At 44.6% G+C, this 22,856-nt stretch overlaps 1 protein-coding gene across 1 annotated transcript in view; it reads right to left on the reverse strand.

The window, feature by feature from the left end:
* dner (delta/notch-like EGF repeat containing) overlaps window positions 1-22,856 on the reverse strand; it is a 184,929-nt gene that overhangs the window by 89,649 nt on the left and 72,424 nt on the right. The window contains exon 5 of the mRNA XM_043701666.1: window positions 22,619-22,755. Coding sequence (XP_043557601.1) covers window positions 22,619-22,755 — 137 coding nt within the window. The remainder of the gene's footprint in view (window positions 1-22,618; window positions 22,756-22,856) is intronic.

Here is a 22,856-nt window from a genome sequence, read left to right on the forward strand (position 1 = left end):
AGTGTAGAACCAAAACCGTACAAAAGGATGTGGAGCCGAGAGAGCTGGATGGACAGAAAGACCTGCTTGGATCGGTTCAAAGAGTCATTGAGATCTACAGCATAGAGAGGGGCCCTTCGGCCCATCAACTCTGCTCCTGTCAAAAACAGCTGCCTAATGATTCTAATCCCATTTCCCATTACTTGGTCAATAGCCTTGTATGCACTGGCGTTGGAAGTGCGTGTCCAACAGTCCAAAGGCTGAACGGCCTAGTGCAGTTCCTACGTGAACAAACACGATTTTCTCTCGCTTTAAAAAAAAAGTCAATACTGAACTAAGGAATTTATGAGGGAAGCATTCAGAGATTTCAGCGAATGCTGATACTTGTCTTTTCATCAGGCACCATTCGGATCACACAAGCACTTCTTTTACCACACAGATACCGGAGAATTAAATGGTGGCTGTCTACAGGGATCGATCTGAGAACATTCAGAATAATGTCAGTTTGAAAATGATTGCTTCCTCTGTAGCACTGAGAGAGTGTTCTTTTCATAAGGTACAAGAGACTCAAATAGAGAATAGCCAATGCAGGGACTGTTTTCAACATATCCTCTTTTTCTTATCAACGGGGGCTCCACCCCCCATCCCTGGTTGACAAGATCCACAACAATATCCGCCCTATCTCCTACACTTTGGTCTCGCCCCTTCCCCCTCCTCCCCACAACAACAGTACAGTTCTCCTTTCTTTCCATCACATCACCATCACCTGGCATGTCCACCACCTCCAGCAGGAAGACAAAACCAAACACGTCCTTCCCTCCCTCAACTCTCAGCATTTCACAGGGACCATTCCTTCAGTGACACCCTGGCCTACCCTCCCCCCACCCACAGACCATGGTATCTTTCCATTCAAATGTAGAATACTCCCTTGTCACTGTCCAAGACAATGGGGAGGAGAAGGGGAGTGCATATGTACCGCTTTGGTGTAATGTAGCTGGATTAGCTATCCAATTACCCAGGTAATGTTCCAGGAACATGGAAGAGGGTGGATTTGTGAGGGAGGTGACAGCCTAGTGGTGTTATCACTGGGCTATTAATCCAGGAAACCAAATAATGTTGTGGGGATCTGGGTTCAAATCCTGCCACAGCTATTCAAACAAATCTGGAATTAAGGCTCTAATGATGACCATGAATCCATTGTTGATTGGTCTGGCTGACATGTGACTCCAGACCCACAGTTGACACTTAACTGCCCTCTGGGTAATAAATGCTGGACTGGTGAGTGACATTTTCATCCAAGAATGAATTTTTTTAAAAATTTGAATTGAATCTGGAATTATAAGTTAAATGATGCCTGTTTTCTCTCCACAGATGCTGCCAGATCTGTTGAGTTTTTCTAGCAACTTTGGTTTTTGTTTCTGATTTCCAGTTTCCACAGTTCATTGGGTTTTTTGAGAAGAAAGTGAGTATCTCTCCAGAGTCAACTCACTTTCTCACCATCTACAAGCAAAGGGAATGTCTGTCTCTAGAGCTCCCTGTAGCCATGGGAAACATTCTTCCTGCATCTACCTTGTGGAGCTCTGGAAGAGTTTGGCAATTTTCAACAAGATTACCTCTCATTCTTCAAAACTCTAGAGATTGTAGGCTCATTCTCTTCCATCTCTCCGCAAACGGAAATCCCACCATCCCAGGAATTAGCGTGATGAACCACTGTTGCACCTCTTCCTTTGGTATATAGCACCAACACTATACAGTAGTCCAGGTCACATCACACCAAAGTATTGTACAATTGCATCAAGACATCCTCATAAGGATATGACACCTTTTACCTTCCTAATTGTTTGCGACACCAACATGTTAGCCGTGGCTCATGAACTTGCAGACTCCTGACCAAAACGTCGATGTTCCTGCTCCTTGGATGCTGCCTGGCCTGCTGTGCATTTCCAGCACCACTCTAATCATGCACATTCAAGTATATTTGGGCATCAGTTGTTTGCAATCTCTCACCACATTCCACATTTCTGTTTTTCCCAGCAAAGTGGATAACTTCACATTTTTCCACATTGTTTTCAGTAGGGACTGTAATGAGGTCAAGCAGCTGGACCTCATAGAATAAGAGTTACTTGATTTGTCCAGTCAGGGAGCCCTGGTTGACAGATAAAAAAGGGTGTGCCCCTCCCCTTCACTGTTTGATCACTGAGACATTGCCCTTTGATGTGAAGGGCAGTGCTTGTCACTGGCCACTCGGGTGTTTTCCTATCTTCCTGGTGGTGGTGCACCTTTTGTCTCTCACTGTGTCTCACATCTGCACACACACACCATGGGTGCTGGGGAAAAATAAGCACTACCGCAGTTAGGTGGTAGTGTGGGGGTTAAAAAAAAAGAAAAAAAAATAAACAGGAAAAAAAAGGGGAGTGTTGGGATTTGAGGTTTGTCCTCACCTCCCTGTAAACCGGTTGAACGGTAGGGTTTGGGGCCTGGCTTTGCTGCTCCTCTCCCTTGTAAAATTGCTGTTGTATACAGCTGTAAATGTTAACTGTTTTTTGTAACTGTGTTTTGTAATTTGTTTAATAAAATATTATAAACAGGAAAACAAAAAAAGGGGAGTGTCAGAAATGTTGACGCTCTGGTAGCTGACTCTGACTGAGGCATTACTAAAGTCAAGGACTGTTCCTGTAGAAATAAGGAGAGACTTGGTGATGGGATACCAGCCTTTGTGGAGTTATTTCATTTTCTGCCGAGTTCTTGCCCACCCGTTCAGTCAGTAAAATGATGCATCATTGCACCTTTCTCACATTCCCACCGAAAAAAACATATTAGTGATGTGTAGGTTAGGTGGAGTAGCCATGGGAAACGCAGGGTTACAGAGAGAGGGTGCGGTGGGTGGGTCTGTGGGGGATGCGCTTCAGAGAGTCAAAGTGGACTTAATGGGCTGAGTGGCTTGCTTCCACACTGTAGGGATTGTATCATTACATTTAGTAACATTTAATCATTATGCTTAGTAAAAATCATTACTAAATGTAATGATACATTTAGTACCAGATCCAAATCATCGATACAGGTTGTAGAAACCTGGGGCCCAAGCACTGATTATTGTACTACAGCAACCTGCCAATTTGAGAATAACCCATTTATCCCTCCTCTGTATTCCACCAGTTCAGCACTTCTAAATCCATGCGATACATTATACCTCATCTCATTTGCCTAATTTAGTTTACATTTGGCAATTTGTTTTCAAAAGCCTTTGATAAATCCAATTATCCAAGTACTTACTTTGCTAGAAACATCCTCAAAAAACTCTAACAAGATTGTCACACACGATTTTCCACTCTCCTAAATTCATGTTGACTTGGCCCAGCCTTACCATCATTTTTAGAGTCTATTTATAACAGATTTCTGAACGATTGACATCTGGCTAACAAATCTGCAGTTCCCCAGCTTCACTCTTCCTCCTTTCTTAATTTGGGGAGCTCTATTTGCTACTTTCCAACCGATAGGAATTATTCCAGAGTGTATAGAATGTTGGAATACAACCACCAATACATCCACAATCTCCACAGTTAATTCTTTCAGCAATATAAATTGGATCTGCAGGGTCAAAGGGTTACAAACTTTCAGGTTAATTAATTTCCACAGTATTACAATTTTACTAAATACTGATATCATTCAGTTCCTTAATCTCACCAGTTCCTTGGTTCTTTAGTACTTTGGGCAGGTTTTTGTTTCTATTTTCCTCCTTGAAGACAAACTCAAATCATTTTATGGGAAGAAAGCAGAGTTTATATTTCGAGTCCAGTGATCCTTCTTTACAACGTTAACTCTGAGAAATTCTTCACTGGACCTGAAACGTTAACTCTGCTTCTCTCTCCACAGACGCTGCCAGATCTGCTGAGTTTCTCCAATATTTTCAGATTCCAGCATTTGCAGGTCTTTACTTTATCAAAATGTTCCAGTTTTTCTGCCATTTCCTCGTTTCCCATTATAAAGTTGCCCGTCTCTGTCTGAATTGGATCTATATTTATCTTTGCTAATTTACATACCGAGAAGCTTTTATTGTGTGTTTTTGGTTTCTTGTTAGTTTTGTGATGTGTTCTATCTTCCCCTTCTTTATCAGTTTCTTTATCCCCTTGTTGCTGAAGACAGATGGATGTGAACCGATAGACATATGCCCCCATACTGTCCACATCCAGGAGAGAATGTGTTCAGCAGTGCCTGTGCTTTCACCAAGGACAAACTAAAATCACTGAAAACAGCAAACAGCAGCACTTTATTCTCCAGGCATGTTCCAGTAAATGATGAAACACATCGGGGGAGCCACGACAAGGCTGTGAGATTCCAGGACTGAGCTTTGTAACGTGTACAAACCACTCAAATTTGATATTCTCACTTTAGAGTCATAGAGCCACACAGCATGGAAACAGACCCTTCGGCTCAACTCATCCATGCTGACCAGGTTTCCCAAACTAAGCTAGTCCCATTTGCCTGCATTTGTTCCATATTCCTCTAATCCTTTCCTACTCATGTACCCACCCAAATGCTGTAATTGTACCAGCCTCCACCACTTCCTCTGGCAGCTCATTCCATACACGTACCACCCTCTGCGTGAAAACGTTGCCCCTCAGATCCCTTTTAAATCTTTCCCCTCTCACCCTAAACCTATGCCCTATAGTTTTGAACTGACCCACTCAAGGATAAAGACCTTGCCTATTCACCTAATCCATGCCCCTCATAATTTTGTAAACCTCTATAAGGTCACCCCTCAGCCTCCGATGCTCCAGGGAAAACAGCCCCATCCTATTCAGCCTCTCCCCATAGCTCAAACCCTCCAATCCCTCCTGCTATCACCAGGTCAAACCAGAAACCTGTCAATTACTCTTTCAGCTACCTGTAAGAAAATGAGTGAGGTGTGAGTGAGGATGTTTCATAATCCCTTTCGTAGATCAGGAGATGAATCTCTTGAAAAAACAGCAGAATTAATCATGCTGTCACTATGGATAGGTAGAGAGTATACAGTGAGTTCTTATCTGTAGTTAATGACAGACATTAGTGAGGATAGAGACCGGCAGATTTGTGTGAATGGTGTGGGCTTGCATATCTTGAAAAGGAAGTCATTAATCTTCTCACTGACAAGGCTGAAGTTGTCTGGAGGACTTTACCAATGATTCCCCTGACACATGTCACACAGTTCTCCTGTGTCAAATGAAGAGATAAAGCTCCCGCTCCAGAAACAGTTTGACTGACAGGATTGAGAATAAATCAACCACCTTAAAAGGTCAACATCCGTCTTTTCCACCACCCCCCCTCCCCCCAGGCAAAGTGACGGTCCTTATTAAAAACTCTTACTGTGTCATTACAAAGTGCAGAGCCTGTGCAAATGTTAATTAGTGTTTTCCAAGAGAGACATGCTGCTGCGAACAGAATTATTTAAGAAAGGAGAATAAAATGATTTTTAGAAAAAAGTTTTGGAAGCTGCAAGTATCCTTGCTGGCTGTCCTGCTGCAGCTCCTGCACTGATAGGTGACCTCCGCATGCTGGAGGCTCTAGGCTATGGGAGATGACACAGCCTCAGACTCTCACTGTGCACCTCAGGAAACAATCCACGTCAGGTTAAGGTCCTCCGTTTGACAGGGATCGCGAGAAGAGACAAACTGCAGATGTTCGACTACTAAATAGACAAGCCGGAGGCTGGAAGAACACAACAGGCCAGGCAGTGTCAGGAGGTAGGGACTGAAGGAGGGTTACACCAGAAACATTGACTTCTCCACCTCCTGATGAAAAGTGATCTGATCAAGTGGCAGCAACTTCTGCATTCTGTCACTGCCTTCCTTTAGTACTAGGCCACACATCTGGCCTGGTATCCATTCAGTGCCCAGCTCCCCAGTGCCGAGATTTACAGACTCATAATAGATGGTAGGACACCCTCTGGTGACAGACCCAGATTTTTGCCTCTAAGATGAGGGGGGAGTGCTGAGAGGGACAGTGCTGGAAAATAACAGCAGTTCAGGCAGCATCTGAGGAGCAGGAAAATCGACGTTTCGGGCAAAGGGCTTTTGCCTGTAACGTCAATTTTCCTGCCCTTCGGATGCTGCCTGAACTGCTGTGCTTTTCCAGCACCACTCTAATCCAGAATCTGGTTTCCAGCATCCGCAGTCATTGTTTTTACCTGAGGTGGACAGTGTAAATTGTCACAGTTCTGGTGGCAATGCCAGCCAACTGATACCATTTGGGCAAAAGCCCTTCATCAACTTCGTTCCCAATGAAAGGCTTTTGCCCGAAACATCGAATTTCCTGCTCCTCAGATGCTGCCTGACCTGTTGTGCTTTTCCAGCGCCACACTCTTGACAGCTTCCATGGCGACTGATTGGCAAAGAGGGAGGTGCTACAAGACCTGGTGTTCTTGTACTGAAAGTAACCATGCAGGGGCAGCAGGCAGTGAGGAAGTTAAGCTGGCCTTCATAATGACAGGATTGAGTCCTGGAGCAGGGATGTTTTGCTGGAATTAAACAGGGCCTTGGTGAGATCACACCTGGAGTATTGTGTGTGGTTCTGGTCTCCTTATCTGAGGAAGGATGTTCTGGTGATGGAGGGGGGTGTACAAGCCTGAACCCTGGGGTGGCAGGGTTGACGTATGAGGAGGGAGTGAGACAATTAGGATTGTATTCACTGGGCTTTAGAAGAATGAGGAGGTATCTCATAGAAACCTATAACATTCAAACAGGACTCGGCAGGGTAAAGGCAGGAAGGATGCTTCAGATGGCCGGGGTCTCTAGAACCATGGGTCACTGTCCAAGGATATGACATCAGCATCTGGGACTGAGATGAGGAGTTTCTTCTCTCAGAGGGTTGTGGGTCTTTGGAACTCCTTGCCACAGAGAGAGGTGTGGAGTGGAATCCATGTGGATATTTAAGGCTGAGAGAGATTTTTGATCAGTCAGGGAATCATGGGTTACATGGAAAGGGCAGGAAGGTGGACGCGAGGAATGTCGGATCAGCCACAATCCTATTGATTGGTGGAGCAGGCTCGAGGGGCCGAATGGCCCACTTCTGTTCCTATTTCTTTTGTACTTCTATCCTGCCCCCGTTTTCTACGTTTCTATGAATGACAGTGCAGGCTTGAAGGGCTGCATGGCCGAATCCTACTCCTATTTTCTATATTTCTTCCCTGCCCTTGTATTATTTTCCCAGAGTTAACACGGCTACCTGAGTGTGAGGCGTAATGCCTATAAAGATCCATTGTCAGAGGCAGGCTGGAGTATTCCAGCTTCCCAGAGTCCTCAGGGAGTACAGCGGCCATCTTGGAGGCTGCCTGTCGATGGTAGACCAGTGGGATTATACTCCAGGTAGGCTTTGAGGCCCAACCTACTTGCTTGGCCACAGCTGGAACAGGAAGAGGTGCCCCTTCCAACCTAGTCTGGCCGCTAAGGGCGTTTTTGAATAATAATCTAAACAGTTGGAGAGAAGGTCTCTTTATCTGAATTGAAGACTACTGCTCCTTCTAAGCTATCAGTCTGTAGCTGCTGCTGTCCACCCAACCATCCCTCATTGGATCGTAGAAACCAAAACAACTGCAGATTCTGTAAATCAGGAACAAAAACAGAAGTCACTGGAAAAGGAAGGGTCACCGGACCCGAAACATTAACTCAGATTTCTCTTCACAGATGCTGCTGAGCTTTTCCAGCAACTTCTGTTTTTATTCCTCATTGGAGGATGACCTTCCCCAATCTGGAAACATTGCTGCTTTAGCTCACGCTGTGAGGAACTACGACCATTTCAGGTTAACCCCGACCCACCTGTGCTGACCCACCTGTGTCCTGGGAAACATGGGAAAGCTGACTGTCTGGAATTGGCTCAAATCACTGCCACTATCCCCCACCCTACCATTGGACCATTTCATCAAATCAAACAGAAGCTAAAAGGTTATTGAAAGAACAGAAAGCCAGAATCAAAAAGGTAATTAAATGATAATAAGGTTTTGAAAATGAAAAGTTAAAAGATTGGATCTAGAGGTGAATGTGAAATGGAAATGCCACAAGTTGTGAACTCACAGTTCCCTCAGGTTAGTTTTCACACTACCCGGTGTTGGTGTTCATGCTGCATTAGCTGTGAAAAGTCACAAGCCCATTCACTGGAGGCCTCCCGTTCTGAAGAACAGCATCACCACTGCCCCCTCCATCATTCCTGTTGCAAAGCAGTGCGACTTGGAAATGAGGAGCTCTCAATGTGTCATTTTAGCTGTTGAGTACATCCCCCCCAATCAAATTTTCAATTACTCTCGCTGTCTTTACAACTCCAACAGGTTACAGATCATCTTTACATTTTTGTAGTTGTAAACAATTGGGGTCCCAACACTGATCCCTGAGGCACACCACCAGCCACTGAGCGCCAACTGGTTTGCAATATAGGGTGACAACAATAGCAGGGCTCAATCCCCACACCATCTGAGGTGATCATAAAAGACTCTCCTTCTCTATGTGTCCCTTTAGCTGAGGTGTGGTGACCTTCAGGTTAAAACCATCGCCATTCGTCTCTCGCTCTCTCTAACGAGGGAGCAGACCTATAGTCCTAAAGTAGGACTATAGCTACTTTACCATTCAAAACAACCTCTGAAGAAACAGCTAATGGAAACTCAAGGTTCCTATTATCAGAAAGAAGCCACACATTTCTGCCTTTCAGCAGAGGGTGTATAATTGAGGAGGTGGGCACATGTCCTGGAAAACATGTGAGACTGACTGAATCAAACTCAAGGGAATTGTTGGTATAATGCACCGTTAACAGAGATTACCTTCTTCACTTTTACACAGTAATTATGGTTTTCAATGGTTCATGACGTCCAATAGAGATTGCTTGTGTGCTGAGTGCTATCTGTATTGTAACTGATTCTGTAAAAACATCTATTGATGAGGACCAGCTGCCTCTATAGTCTCTGACAGAATCTACTGACCTCGATCAATTTCAAGCTTCACCTTGAATAAGTGAAAGGGTGAGTTTGACTCACTCAAGATTCAAAGCCGAAACTTCTCCAAGTCTGTTCCAGAAAGTATAAAAGCAGCCCGGAGCATCAACAGTGATATAACCTGAATGAGGTAAAGAATGTGTTAAACAACACATGGCCCCAAAAACCCTGAACTGTATAAAAGCCAAAAGGAAACTCTCCCAGAGGTGGGTGTCAAGATTAGAGTGATACTGGAAAAGAACAGCAGGTCAGACAGCATCCTGATGGTTTCTGATGAAAGGCTTTTGCCCGAAACGTTGATGCTGCCTGACCTGCTGTGCTTTTCCAGCACCACCCTAACCTTGATTCTGATCTCCAGCACCTGCAGTCCTCACTTTCGCCTAGTCTTCCAGAGGTGGGGTAGGGGTGTGGGAGTGGGGGCTGTTGGTGCTACGGTCTGCTAAAGGACACTTGGAGTCATGTAGCACTTCCTCTGGCTTAGCAGACAGGTCCGTGCCCAGCGAAGACACAGCCTGAAACACAGACAATGTGGCAATAATCACATCTCTTATTACTCAAAGAGAAGATTAGCAGTGGTGTGAGAAATAAGAAAATTCACTATGTGCACCAGTGATCCCACTCGAAAGGGGTTTTGCAGGAAAAGAATTGCCCCTTTTTGGTGGTCACGGAATTGCTCACGATGTTGGCCGGTATTGCAATGCGAAGACAGATTGTTAGGTAGCACTTTTCAAATCACTGCAACTTCCCTGGGATTTCACATCCATTTGAGATTGACTCTGACATGCAAATGAATATGGCAATCAATTTATACAGCCAGTATAGAACATAGAACATAGAACAGTACAGCACAGAACAGGCCCTTCAGCCCACGATGTTGTGCCGACCACTGATCCTCATGTATGCACCCTCAAATTTCTGTGACCATATGCATGTCCAGTAGACTCTTAAATGTCCCCAATGACCTCACCTCCACAACTGCTGCTGGCAACGCATTCCATGCTCTCACAACTCTCTGTGTAAAGAACCCGCCTCTGACATCCCCTCTATACTTTCCTCCAACCAGCTTAAAACTATGACCCCCTCATGTTAGTCATTTCTGCCCTGGGGAAATAGTCTCTGCCTGTCGACTCTATCTATGAATTTGTGAATTTTAACCAGGAGACCGCCTGTTACAATCAAATCAACAAAGAAATAGCACACAAAGGCACTACAGAGCCAGGGGTCACAGTCTAAAAGCCAACCATTTCAGACGCAGCTGAAGAGAATTCCCTGCCACAGAAAGCCGTTAAAGCCAAAACATTGAATGTTTTCAAGAAGGGGTTAGACATAGTTCTCAGGTCGACAGGGGAGAAAGCGGGAACAGGAGTTGGATGATCAGTCAGGATCATATGGAATGGTGGAGCAGTCTCAAAGGGCTGAATGGCCTCGTCCTGCTCCTACCTCCGACAGTTCTGTTTGAGAATAGTCATTTCTAGGCTGACCTCCAGCGTTGGCAAGGCAAGGCGGTGAGTTTGTTCGAGTGGGTGGGATCCATGACTGAGGGAGTTGGTCACAGTGTCAAACACAATATGCCTTGGTGGGGTTTCTGTCCTTTGTCTCAGAGTTGGGGCTGGGGAGGTGAAGGTTAGTCAATTTCTAGACTCAAAGAAAATCCCTTACCCTAACAAGGAGAAAACAAAATAGCACAAAAAATCCACAGAAAAGAAAAGACAGATACTCAAGAACTAAATAATCATGGAAAACAGAGAAACCTTTATTTACAGAACACCAGTTTAAATGGTGCAATGCAGATTTAGTCAGTTTTTCAAAGACAGATATTTCTGGGGGATGTGTTTGTTTCCTTATTAATCTCATTGAAGAACATTAGCCAGATTGAATTGGTAGATCAGAATGGGACACAGATATATCCTTTGAGAACTGACATAGTCTGCAGTGAAATGTTTATCCCAATAATTTGAAATTGCACAAAAATTGGATTTCAGGGAAGAAGAGAGTGGGGCTGGAAAAGCACAGCAGGTCAGGCAGCATCCGAGGAGCAGGAGAATCGAGGTTTCGAGCAAAAGCCCTTCATCAGGAATGAGGCTGTGAGTCAAGCGGTCCAAAAGATAAATGGGAAGGGGGGTGGGGCTGGGGGAAGGTAGCTGGGAGTACAATAGGTGGATGGAGGTGGGGTTGATGGTGATAGGTTGGAAAGGAGGGTGGAGTGAATAGGTGGTGGGGAAGATTGACGGGTCATGAGGGCGGTGCTTAGTTGGAAGGTTGGAACTGGGGTAAGGTGGGGGGAAGAAAATGAGGAAACTGGTGAAATTCATATTGGTGCCCTGGGGTTGGAGGGTCCCAAGGCAGAGGATGAGGCGTTCTTCCTCCAGGCATCATGTGGTAAGGGAATGGCGATGGAGGAGGCCCAGGACCTGCATGCCCTTGGCAGAGTGGGAGGGAGAGTTGAAATGTTCAGCCATTACTCTGTGAGTAAACGTCCTGTGTCCCCAATGTAGAGGAGACCACATCGGGAGCAACAGGTACAGTAAATGACATGGGTGGATGTGCAGGTGAAACTTTGATGGATATGGAAGGCTTCTTTGGAGCCTTGGATGGAGGTGAGGGACCTTGTTGCGGTTGGAGGGGTGGGGTTCAAGGGTGGAGGTGTGGGAAATGGAGGAGATATGCTGGAGGGCATCGTTGACCACGTGGGAGGGGAAATTGTGGTCTTTGAAAAAGAAGGCCATCTGGGATATTCTGTGGTGGAATTGCTTCTCCTGGGATCAGATGTGACAGAGGCAGAGGAATTGGGAATAAGGGATAGCATTTTTACAGGAGGGAGGGTGGGAGGAGGTGTTGTCCAGGTAGCTGTAGGAGTTGGTGGATTTGAAGTAGATATTTGTGTTGATGTTGAATTGGTTGCCAGAAATGTAGATGGCGAGGTCCAGGAAGAGGAGGGAGGGGTCTGAGATTGTCCAGGTGAACTTGAGGTCAGGGTGGAAGGTGTTGGTGAAGTTGATGAACTGTTCAACCTCCTCGTGGGAGCACGAGGTGGCGCCGATGCAGTCATCGATGTAGCGGAGGAACAGGTGGGGAGTGGTGCAGGTGTAACTGCGGAAGATGGACTGTTCCATGTAGCTGACAAAGAGGCAGGCATAGCTGGGGCCCATGAGGATGCTCCTGGATTTCAAGGAAGGTGGGGACAGGTGCAGCTAGGCTATAATAAATTAGTTATTTTAAGCCCCTATTTTACAGGCAGCTGCTATTCAATCATGTCCTTTCCTGAGTGTACTGTCACCGGTCTGGTTTGCGGGAAGATTAAACTTTGGAGAAACATCTTTGCAAAAAATAAAGTTTGTGTAAGTTATTCTGTCAATTTGACTTGATCCCTCCCCAAGGCCAGACCATATCTTTTCACTTCCTCCACTGGGTCTTTCTAAATTAGTCTGTCTATTCCGCACTATGCCACTGACACATGGATTAAACATCAGCAAAAGGAATGATCAGCATTAAATCTATTGATCAAAAAAATCAGCTGATGTTGACACTCCTGTCTCCTCTGTATTTACGACAAGGGACTGCAGCTTAATTCCTAAAGTTTGCTCTCCAAACTATCTCATTTAAGCGATGAGTCAAATTGTAAATTTGCTTTCAATGAAAATTTATTTTCTTAAATTGGATAAAGGATTAGTTAGCATTTACTATAGATAAATGGGAGTCTGGAGGTGAATTTCTTCCTTGTTTATTTAGTGATTAACATTTTACTTTAGCGATACTAGACACTGTAAGGAGAAGGATGAGGATTGAGTACCTTGAACATTAGCTGTAAAAAGCTCGTCAATAGGTCTTTTGTGAGATCTGTGGGCACTAAACTGATTAATAACAACTTGAGAGCAACTCAGGAGCTCTGCTGAAATTCAGCAAGAAAATGTAAAGTGTTTTGAATGGTTGGCTTTGGGGCTTTTTAAAACAGATATTGTTTCCATGCTTCCTGTAAATCTCCACCCCCGACTATAGCATAAATGCTGTCCCTCCACACTTCACATCAGCTCTGATGAAGAGTTATCTGGACTCAAAACATTAGCTTGCTCTCTCTCTCTCTCTCTCTCTCTCTCCATGAATACTGTCTGACCCGCTGTGATCTCCAGTATTTGGTGTTTTCAGTCTAAAGTATCCTCACACAACAGCCCACTTTCCCGGACATCAACAGATCCATCCTCATCACACATCATCTTCCTAAACTGATACGGTAGCAAACACTGGTCAACTCCCAACGCCTACATTTTCAGAAGTGTTTGAATTAAATAAAAAGAAACACAATTTGTTTTCAATGCTTCCATGATAAATGCCTTGGCGATGCATCAATTCCTGGAGATTTCAGTCCTGCTGTGGCAGAATGAAGGGCTAATGCCCGAGACGTCGACTCTCCTGCTCCTTGGATGCTGTGCTTTTCCAGCGCCACATTTTTTTGACTTTGATCTCCAGCATCTGCAGTCCTCACTTTCTCCTACAAGTGACACCAGACCTACAGCAATGTGGCCTCTGGGCAATTAGGGATGGGCAATAAATGCTTATCTAACTAGTGACGTCCATATCTCATGAAAGTATAAAATAATCCTGAAGGGGTGGCACAGTGGTTAGCACTGCTGCCTCACAGCGCCAGAGACCCGGGTTCAATTCCTGCCTCAGGTGACTCTCTGTGGGGAGTTTGCACATTCTCCTCATGTCTGCGTGGGGGTGCTCCAGTTTCCTCCCACAGTCCAAAGATGTGCAGGTTAGATGAATTGGCCATGCTAAATTGCCCGTAGTGTTAGGTGTAGGGGTATGGGTGGGTTGCGGGTTGGTGTGGACTTGTTGGGCTGAAGTGCCTGTTTCCACACTGTAAGTAATCTAACTGCAGGCTGAAATAAAGCAGGTTCACTCAGTGCTAATTATTTTCCAGTCTGTAATGGTAAGTGCTGAATCAAAATGTTATTTCACCATTTTTACAGCTGATGGAATCAATACTGGTGATGTACAGACTTTAAAAGTTCAGACCAATGCAGCATTGAAGGTTGCATAGATTAAATACAAAAAGTAATAGATCTTTCCACATTATCGAAAATCCTCTCAGCTGGAATTCTCCTGTGTTGAAAAGATTACAAGGAAGTTTTAGCCTAGAATGAGCAGGATGGATTATCTGAAAGGAGTTTTCAGTCACCGTTGATAGTGTTTCTTTGCAAAACCAGACACACAGCAGTAATAATATACCATTGCTTCTGTTAGAACCAGCCTTAAACCTCAAACCTCAACTCTAAAGTATCATCCACATTATCCAAATTCCATTTTTCTTTTCAACACCAGCTCAACAGAGCCTTTCAATTTATTGCAGCTTAGGTTCTGTTGAGAATTCACTTGTGAAAACTCATTTTGGTTCGGACACTTATAAAGAGAGTTAATCATTGCAGGATGTATGGCGGGAAATCCTTTGTCTTGAAGGTTAACGAGTTACAGAAAGAATAGGAGTAACTAGCAATGGGGAATAAAAGAATGGCAAAGATTATTCCCCTAAAGCCTACAGTCCTACATACTCACTGTGAGTCTCACATTAGGATCCCAAATTGGAACAGGACCCAGAAAAGGCCAGTCATAGAGTCACAGAGATGGACAGCATGGAAACAGATCCTTCAGTCATAGAGATGTATAGCATGGACACAGACCCTTCAGTCATAGAGATGTACAGCATGAACACAGACCCTTCAGTCTTAGAGATGTACAGCATGGACACAGACCCTTCGGTCACAGAGATGGACAGCATGGACACAGACCCTTCGGTCACAGAGATGGACAGCATGGACACAGATCCTTCAGTCATAGAGATGGACAGCATGGACACAGACCCTTCAGTCTTAGAGATGGACAGCATGAACACAGACCCTTCAGTCTTAGAGATGGACAGCATGGACACAGACCCTTCAGTCTTAGAGATGTGCAGCATGGAAACAGACCCTTCAGTCCAACCTGTCCATGCCGACCAGATATCCCAACCCAATCTAGTCCCACCTGCCAGCACCCAGCCCATATCCCGCCAAACCCTTCCTATTCATATACCCATCCAGATGCCTTTTAAATGTTGCAATTGTACCAGCCTCCACCACTTCCTCTGGCAGCTCAGTCCATACACGTACCACCCTCTGTGTGAAAAAGTTGCCCTCTAGGTCTCTTTTATATCTTTCCCCTCTCACCCTAAACCTTTTTGTAAGATCTGTGTTGCTCACTGGCCCTGAAACACAGTCAGTGGTGTAAGGGAAGGAGTGACTGAGAAGGTACCCTTCAATAGACAATAAAATGGGATGTGGTTACAGGTTAAAGCAGGTTCCAATACATCTCTGGAGAATTTGACTCCCTCAAAAAGCTTTAAGGTTACAGATTTGGAGATGCCAGTGTTGGACTGAGGTATACAAAGTTAAAATTAACACGACACCAGGTTATAGTCCAACAGGTTTAATTGGAAACACTAGCTTTCAGAGCGACGCTCCTTCATCAGGTAGTTGTGGAGTATAAGATCGTAATTCATAGAATTTATAGCAAAAGTTTACAGTGTGATGTAACTGAAATTATATATTGTGAAAGACCTGGATTGTTTGTTAAGGTCTCTCATCTTTTAGAATGAACATGTTGGTTTCAGTTCTTTCATATGTAAATCGCAAAACATTTAAAAGTTACATTCTCAAGGTACGGGAACAGGTCTTTCAACTTTAGACAGCTATACATGATGAAGGGACTGTTGATCAATATTGCCTATCAATATAAAATGACTAGCGAAGATGTTTTCTTTTGCATGTGGGTCTGGCAGCCCAGACCAGCATTTATTGCCTATCGCTAATTGCCCAAAGGGCAGTTAAGAGTCAACCCTGTTGTCATGGGCCTGCAGTCAGATGTAGGCCTGATCTGGTAAGGATGGCAATCTCTTTCCCGAAAGAACACAATGGTTCGAATCCCTACAGTGTGGGAGCAGGCACTGCAGCTCATTAAGGCCTCACTGAGCATCCCTACCAGATCCAGCCGCCTACCCTTTAATCCTGCACACTATGGGCAATATCCCATGGCCAATTCACCTGACCTGCACATTTTTGGAGTGTGGGAGGAAACTGGAGCACCTGAGGAAACCCACACAGACACGGGGAGAACATGCAAACTCCACACAGACAGTCACCGGAGGCTGGGATCAAACCTGGGTCCCTGCGCTGTGAGGTAGCAGTGCTGACCACTGAGCCACCCTACATCACATTAGTGGGTTTTGTCCCTGGCAATCAATTCATGGCCATCATTAAATGCTTAATTCTGGATTTTTAAAAAAATCTTGACTTCAAATTCCACCAAATGCCAAGGCAGGATTCAAGGCTGAGCATTAGCTGGGTCTTTGCATTAACACTCGAGTGATAATACCAAGGCACGCCAGCACCTCCCTGTATTAACGCCGTTATTGTAAAGGAGAGATAAAGACTCATTGCAGAACACTAACACTGTGTGAGACACAAAACCTCAGATTCGAGGTGAACGTCGTAACTTTGCAGCGAAATATTGTCAAGCAGATTAATCCCAGATGGAGCCCTGTGCAGATTGTATGCGGCAGGAGAGGGGAATGTGAGGCATTATCATCAGAAAGGCATCAGGACATCGCTCGGTGGATCTGCCATTGTTTCTTTTTCCCTGAGATCTCATCGGTGCAAGAAACACAGCAGCTACCACAGCACTCCCCTGCAGCAGTAACCCACCCGTTGTGATAGTGGGACAGTTCTCACTTGCCTGAACACTCCCTGAGGAGCCCACCGTTTCACCAAACACCTGAACTTCACTTGCTCTACATCCCGCAGCACCAACTCTGAGACCAAAACCGCTGAGTCAAAAAGTCTGAGTTATAACTTCTCCTAAACTGTATTCTGTTTGTCTCAGCGATCTGCTGTAAAAACCTGGCTCTCTAAGCAATATGTTATAAATAGTAGCACCCACACATCAAACTGAGTGCAGCATGTTTCTCTTAGCTTCTAGAACATTCTGTCGCTCAGGAGTTCTGAATAGTAATTAGCAGAGTATTTTAAATTTTGGCTGCTACAGTAATAGATTGACACAGCAACAAACGTTCACTGGCAAAAGGATGGCGCAAACGACATCAATTCACACATCGCTCTCTCTCTGTCTATTTGATGATGTCAGAAGTCAGGTGTCACCAGGTAACAGGTTTATTTGAAATCATAAGCTTTCACGAGGAAGGTTCGGGAGAAACGTCAGAGGTACATTCTTTACACAGAGAGTGGTGGGTGCTTGGAATGCACTGCCAGCGGTGGTGGTAGAGTCAGAGACATTGGGCAAAAGTAATGACTGCAGAAGCTGGAGTCATGTGTGTGGTGCTGGAAAAGCGCAGCAGGTCAGGCAGCATCTGAGGAGCAGGAGAATCGACTTTTCGGGCATCCCTGATGAAGGCTTGAGGACCAGACAGCACAGTCTCAGAATAAAGGCGGGGCAATGTCAGAGTGAGAGGAGGAGGAAAGGCTTCTCTCTGAGGATTGTGAATCCTTTGAACTCCTTGCCACAGACAAGTTATTGCTGTGGTTCTGTTCACCGAGCTGGAAGTTTTTGTTGCAGACGTTTCGTCCCCTGTCTAGGTGACATCATCAGTGCTTGGGAGCCTCCTGTGAAGCGCTTCTGTGGTTGACAACCGGAAGCGGCAGGGACAGGCCACTATAAATGCCGGAGGAAACACCACAGAAGCGCTTCACAGGAGGCTCCCAAGCACTGAGGATGTCACCTAGACAGGGGACGAAACGTTTGCAACAAAAACTTCCAGCTCGCTGAACAGAACCACAGCAACGAGCACCCGAGCTACAAATCTTCTCACAAACTTTGAACAGACAGTTATATATCCTGTTGTAGGAAAGATGGTGTGAAACTTGAAAGGGTTCAGAAAAGATTTACAAGGATGTTGCCAGGATCGGAGGGTATGAACTATAGTGAGAGGCTGAACAGGCTGGGGCTGTTTCCCCTGGAGCGCGGAGGCTGAGGGATGACCTTATAGAGGATTATAAAATCATGAGGAGCATGGATAGGATAAATTGACAAGGTCTTTTCCCTGGGGGGTGGGAGTTCAGAACTGAGGGCATAGGTTTAGATTGAGAGGCAAAGATTTGAAAAGGACTTAAGGGGCAACATGTTCATATAGAGGGTGGTTCATGTATGGAATGAGCTGCCAGAGGATGTGGTGGAGGCTGGTACAATTACAGCATTTAAAAGGCATCTGGATGGATATATGAATAGGAGGGGTTTAGGGCAATATGGGACAAATGCTGGCAAATGGGACAAGATTAATCTAGAATATCTGGTTGGTACGGGTGGTTTGGACTGAAAGGTCTGTTTCCATGCTATACGTCTCTCTGACCCTCTGACACTTGCTGTGGGGCCTTGTGTGTATTGAAGGCTGAGCTAAGTAGATTCTTGACCAGTAGGGTTATGGGGAATATTGGATCATCCATGATCTTATAAATGATGGAGCAGGCTCGAGGGGCTGAATGGCCTACGTCTATTCCAATTTCTTGTGGTGGTGTGGTCTTAAATGGGAGTTCCTTTGCCAAACAATCAGCACCTCATTCTAGATATGGTATAAATTGTTGTTCCCTTTGGAATTTGGTATTTCTTCATCTGTCCTAATGAGAGAGAGAGGAAAAACCTATTTTTCAGGAAAACTATCGAGTAAGTGAACACACAACATCACTGACAACGAAGACTAATTGTGAGAGCTTTCAGTTGAGTTTAGTTTAGTTCAGTTGTCAAGCTTAGGTCAGATCAACAAGATGTTAATTCCTCTGGATCCAATCTCTCAGCGACAGGGTGGTTTACAGGCACAGCGAAGAACACCTTCGCTCAATACCTGTGTTTCCTCACTGCACCATCTCAGTCTGTCAGGACCCTCATATAACCTCGTGTTGTTTCTTTACTCTACCTAATATTACATTGAATTACATGCATTAATTCAATCAATACTGCAACTCTGACATTTTTAAAAGTACCATCTTTATTTCAATGGTTCTCAAATATACTTCAAGTGACCTGAGGATGGTTGGGGTCTAGCTGCATTGTGAGAAGGATTTGCCATTAATGCAGTGTCACTATAACAGCTGCAATTGAATTCTTCTAAATACAGCAGTGAAACACATCAAAATAACCACAAGGCCATAAGGTGTAGGCCATTCAGCCCATCGAGTCTGCTCCACCATTCATTGAGATCATAGTTTATCTGACAATCCTTACTTCACTTTCCTACCTTTTCCCAATCAACCTTGAATCCTTTCCTAACTATAAATCTCAGCCCTGAACTTACTTAATGACCCTGGCTTGACAGTTCTCTGTGGTAAAGACCACCACAAATTCACTCCTGTCCGAGAGAAGAAATTCCTCCTCGTCTCTGTCTTAAATGGTGCTCCCCCCCACCCCCAGACACTCCCCCCTCCACTCCCCCCCACCCCCATTCTGAAATTCTATCCTGTGGTTTCAGACTCTCCCACAAGGGGAAACACATTAAACTCTACAGCCCCTAAGAATCGCGTATGTTTCAATAAGGTGCCCTCTCATTCTTTTACATTCCAAGGAACGCAGAGCCAACGCACACAATCTCTCTTCATTTGACATGGTTGGAGAACAGAGAGACATGTGATTAAGATTATGTGTAAAGAAAATAAGATGGATTGTAAACACATGGAATTATTGAGAATGAAAGCATGATTGAGAGAATGTGAAGATGTAAGTGTATTGCAACAATAGTAGACTCGCCAAATTTAAAGGCACTTAAATAGTCATTGGATAAACATATGAATGAGAATAGAATAGTGTAGGTTAGATGGACTTCAGATTGGTTCCACAGGTCAGTGCAACATCGAGGGCCGAAGGGCCTGTACTGAGCTGGAATGTTCTATAATAGGAAAGTCTAAAAGAATTGGAAAGTCTAAAAGATCCAAATTAAAATTTGAGCTAACTAATTAATATTGCAAGTGCGAGGAGAATTATTTGAGGAGGATTTCTCACTGCAGGTTGTATGATTGTAAATCCCTCTGCCTCAGGAGCATTGAATATTTTGAAGGTGTAGATTTTTGTTAGGCAGGGAAATCTGAGCTTATCAGGAGTAGATGAGGAATCTGAAACATTAACAGGTCAGTCAGGACCCTATTGAATGGCAGAGTGGGCTTCAGGGGCTGATGGCCTTCCTTCAGTTCATAGAGTCATAGAGATGTACAGCATGGAAACAGACCCTTCAGTCCAACTCGTCCATGCCGACCAGATATCCCACCTGCCAATACCCGGCCCATATCCCTCCAAACCCTTCCTATTCATATGCCCATCCAGATGCCTCTTAAATGTTGCAATTGTACCAGCCTCCACCACCTCCTCTGGCAGCTCATTCCATACACGTACCACCCTCTGTGTGAAAAAGTTGCCCCTTAGGTCTCTTTTATATCTTTCCCCTCTCACCCTAAACCTATGCTCTCTAGTTCTGGACTCCCCAACCTCAGAGAAAAGACTTTTCCTATTTACCCTATCCATGCTTCTCATGATTTTGTAAACCTCTATAAGGTCACCCCTCAGCCTCCGACGCTCCAGGGAAAACAGCCCCAGCCTGTGCACCCTCTCCCTATAGCTCAAATCCTCCAACCCTAGTAACATCCTTGTAAATCTTTTCTGAACCCTTCCAAATTTCACAACATCTTTCCGATAGGAAGGAGACCAGAATTGCACACAATATTCCAACAGTGGCCTAACCAATGTCCTGTACAGCCGCAACATGACCTCCCAACTCCTGTACTCAATACTCTGACCAATAAAGGAAAGCCTTCTTCACTATCCTATCTACCTGCGACTCCACTTTCAAGGAGCTATGAACCTGCACTCCAAGGTCTCTTTGTTCAGCAACACTCCCTAGGACCTTACCATTAAGTGTATAAGTCCTGCTAAGATTTGCTTTCCCAAAATGCAGCACCTCGCATTTATCTGAATTAAACTCCATCTGCCACTTCTCAGCCCATTGGCCCATATGGTCAAGATCCTGTTGTAATCTGAGGTAACCCTCTTTGCTGTCCGCTACACCTCCAATTTTGGTGTCATCTGCAAACTTACTAATTTCTGAGGAAGGGTCGCTGGACCCGACAAGTTAACTCTGATTTCTCTCCACAGATGATGCCACACCTGCTGAGGTTTTCCAGAAACCTCAGTGCTTGGTTCAGCTCCTGGTTCACATGCTTATTGTCCTTCCCACTGAGAAAAGGACATGGTTTAAAAGGACAGGGGCCGAAAGATTGAATGTGGAACAGTGAGAAGGTGAGTTAATGCAGAATGAGCAAAGACGATACAAGTATCCAGTCCCTATAATACTTTGATTTGATTTGATTTATTATTGTCACATGTACCTAGGTACAGTGAAAAGTCTTGTTTTTGTGCTGCACAGGCAGATCATACCGTACAAAGTGCATCAGGGTGATAGAACAGAGCGAGGATGCAATGTTACTGTTGCAGAGAAGGTGCACAGAGAGCGAGATCTACTTTAGATTGAAAATCTGAGAGGAGTAAATTACTCTAAATGCTGCAATCTAAAAACAACAAATGCTGGAGATCACAGCGGGTCAGGCAGCATCCATGGAGAGAGAGAGCAAGCTAACGTTTTGCATCTAAATGACTCTTCATCAGAGCTGAAGTGATGAGTCATCTCAACTCGAAAACATCAGCTTGCTCTCTCTCCATGGATGCTGCCTGACCCGCTGTGATCTCCAGCATTTGTTGTTTTCAGTTGAAATTGGTGAGGTCCATTCACAAGTCTAATAACAGCTGTTAAAGTAAATTGCGGATGAGACCAGCTTCTGATCCCAGACACTTTGTTTCTGAAACCCGTGGGAGAGATCCTGAGTGCCACCAAAGGAGTCTGCAGCCTTCTTGTGGAGGCACTGCCCGATGAATCTCTGAATGTTACAAATAAATAGCATTTCTTATATCTTGTTTGAGTATAATTGATACAAAGGATTCTGATATCACAGTGTGGAATATAAATCTCATTAACAGTATGTGTGTTTCACTCTCACAATAGCTGGAGATCACTGCCTTCCTGTGATAAGATTAAACATCACAGAAAGGTGTGACCGTACTGTTCTCAATCTCATAATAATTCATAAAGGGGTAGATGATAGGTTTTAGTATCAGTAGTGTGGTTAGTCTTCACATACTCTTGTTAACTGGCATGGAGGTATATGAATGGAAATGGGAGTAGTTAACAGGGTGTCTAATCAGGGCACAGTCCCGTTCAAAAAGCGAGTATCTTCACTCGGGGCTGGGAGCGAAATACACACGTATGGCTCCAGGAGACTTTGGTGGTTCAGGGGCAGCCTGAGCCCTGCTGTGGTCTCTGTTCTCAGCCTGAGATGGACAGGCATAGTCATATACATAGAGAATCATTCCAATAGGGGACCTTTACCCCTTGAATTCGCACTGCCTCTAAGCACTAGGATAAGCCAGTGAGACAGAACATTTAACTTTTCGACTTTCGTAACAACGGGAGATAAGTTGTTCTCGAATCTATTGGTACTCGTGTTTAAAATTTCGGTTTGGCCGTGATCCAACAAGACTCCACGCTGGTGGGACTGAAACATTCCAAATCTAGCATGTCAGGAATGCAGAAGAGAGCATTAATCTCACCACTGAAGGTTTGGTGATGCACTGTCCCCTTCCTGAACACTGGAGGCCATTCTTTTCTTCAATGCAGATACTAGCTTTGACTGTCACGTTCACCCTCAGAGCTGGCATTGCTTTAGCAGCTAAATCATTCACAATGGCTTGAGGAAAGAATGCAAAGAGAAAAGAATCATTAGAAACAAAATACTTTCCTTGATAACAATTTTAATACATCTTGTTTAAATGTTAATGAATTACAATT

The sequence above is a fragment of the Chiloscyllium plagiosum genome, chromosome 13 (assembly GCF_004010195.1).
Source record: "Chiloscyllium plagiosum isolate BGI_BamShark_2017 chromosome 13, ASM401019v2, whole genome shotgun sequence".
Classification (NCBI taxonomy): Eukaryota; Metazoa; Chordata; class Chondrichthyes; order Orectolobiformes; family Hemiscylliidae; genus Chiloscyllium; species Chiloscyllium plagiosum.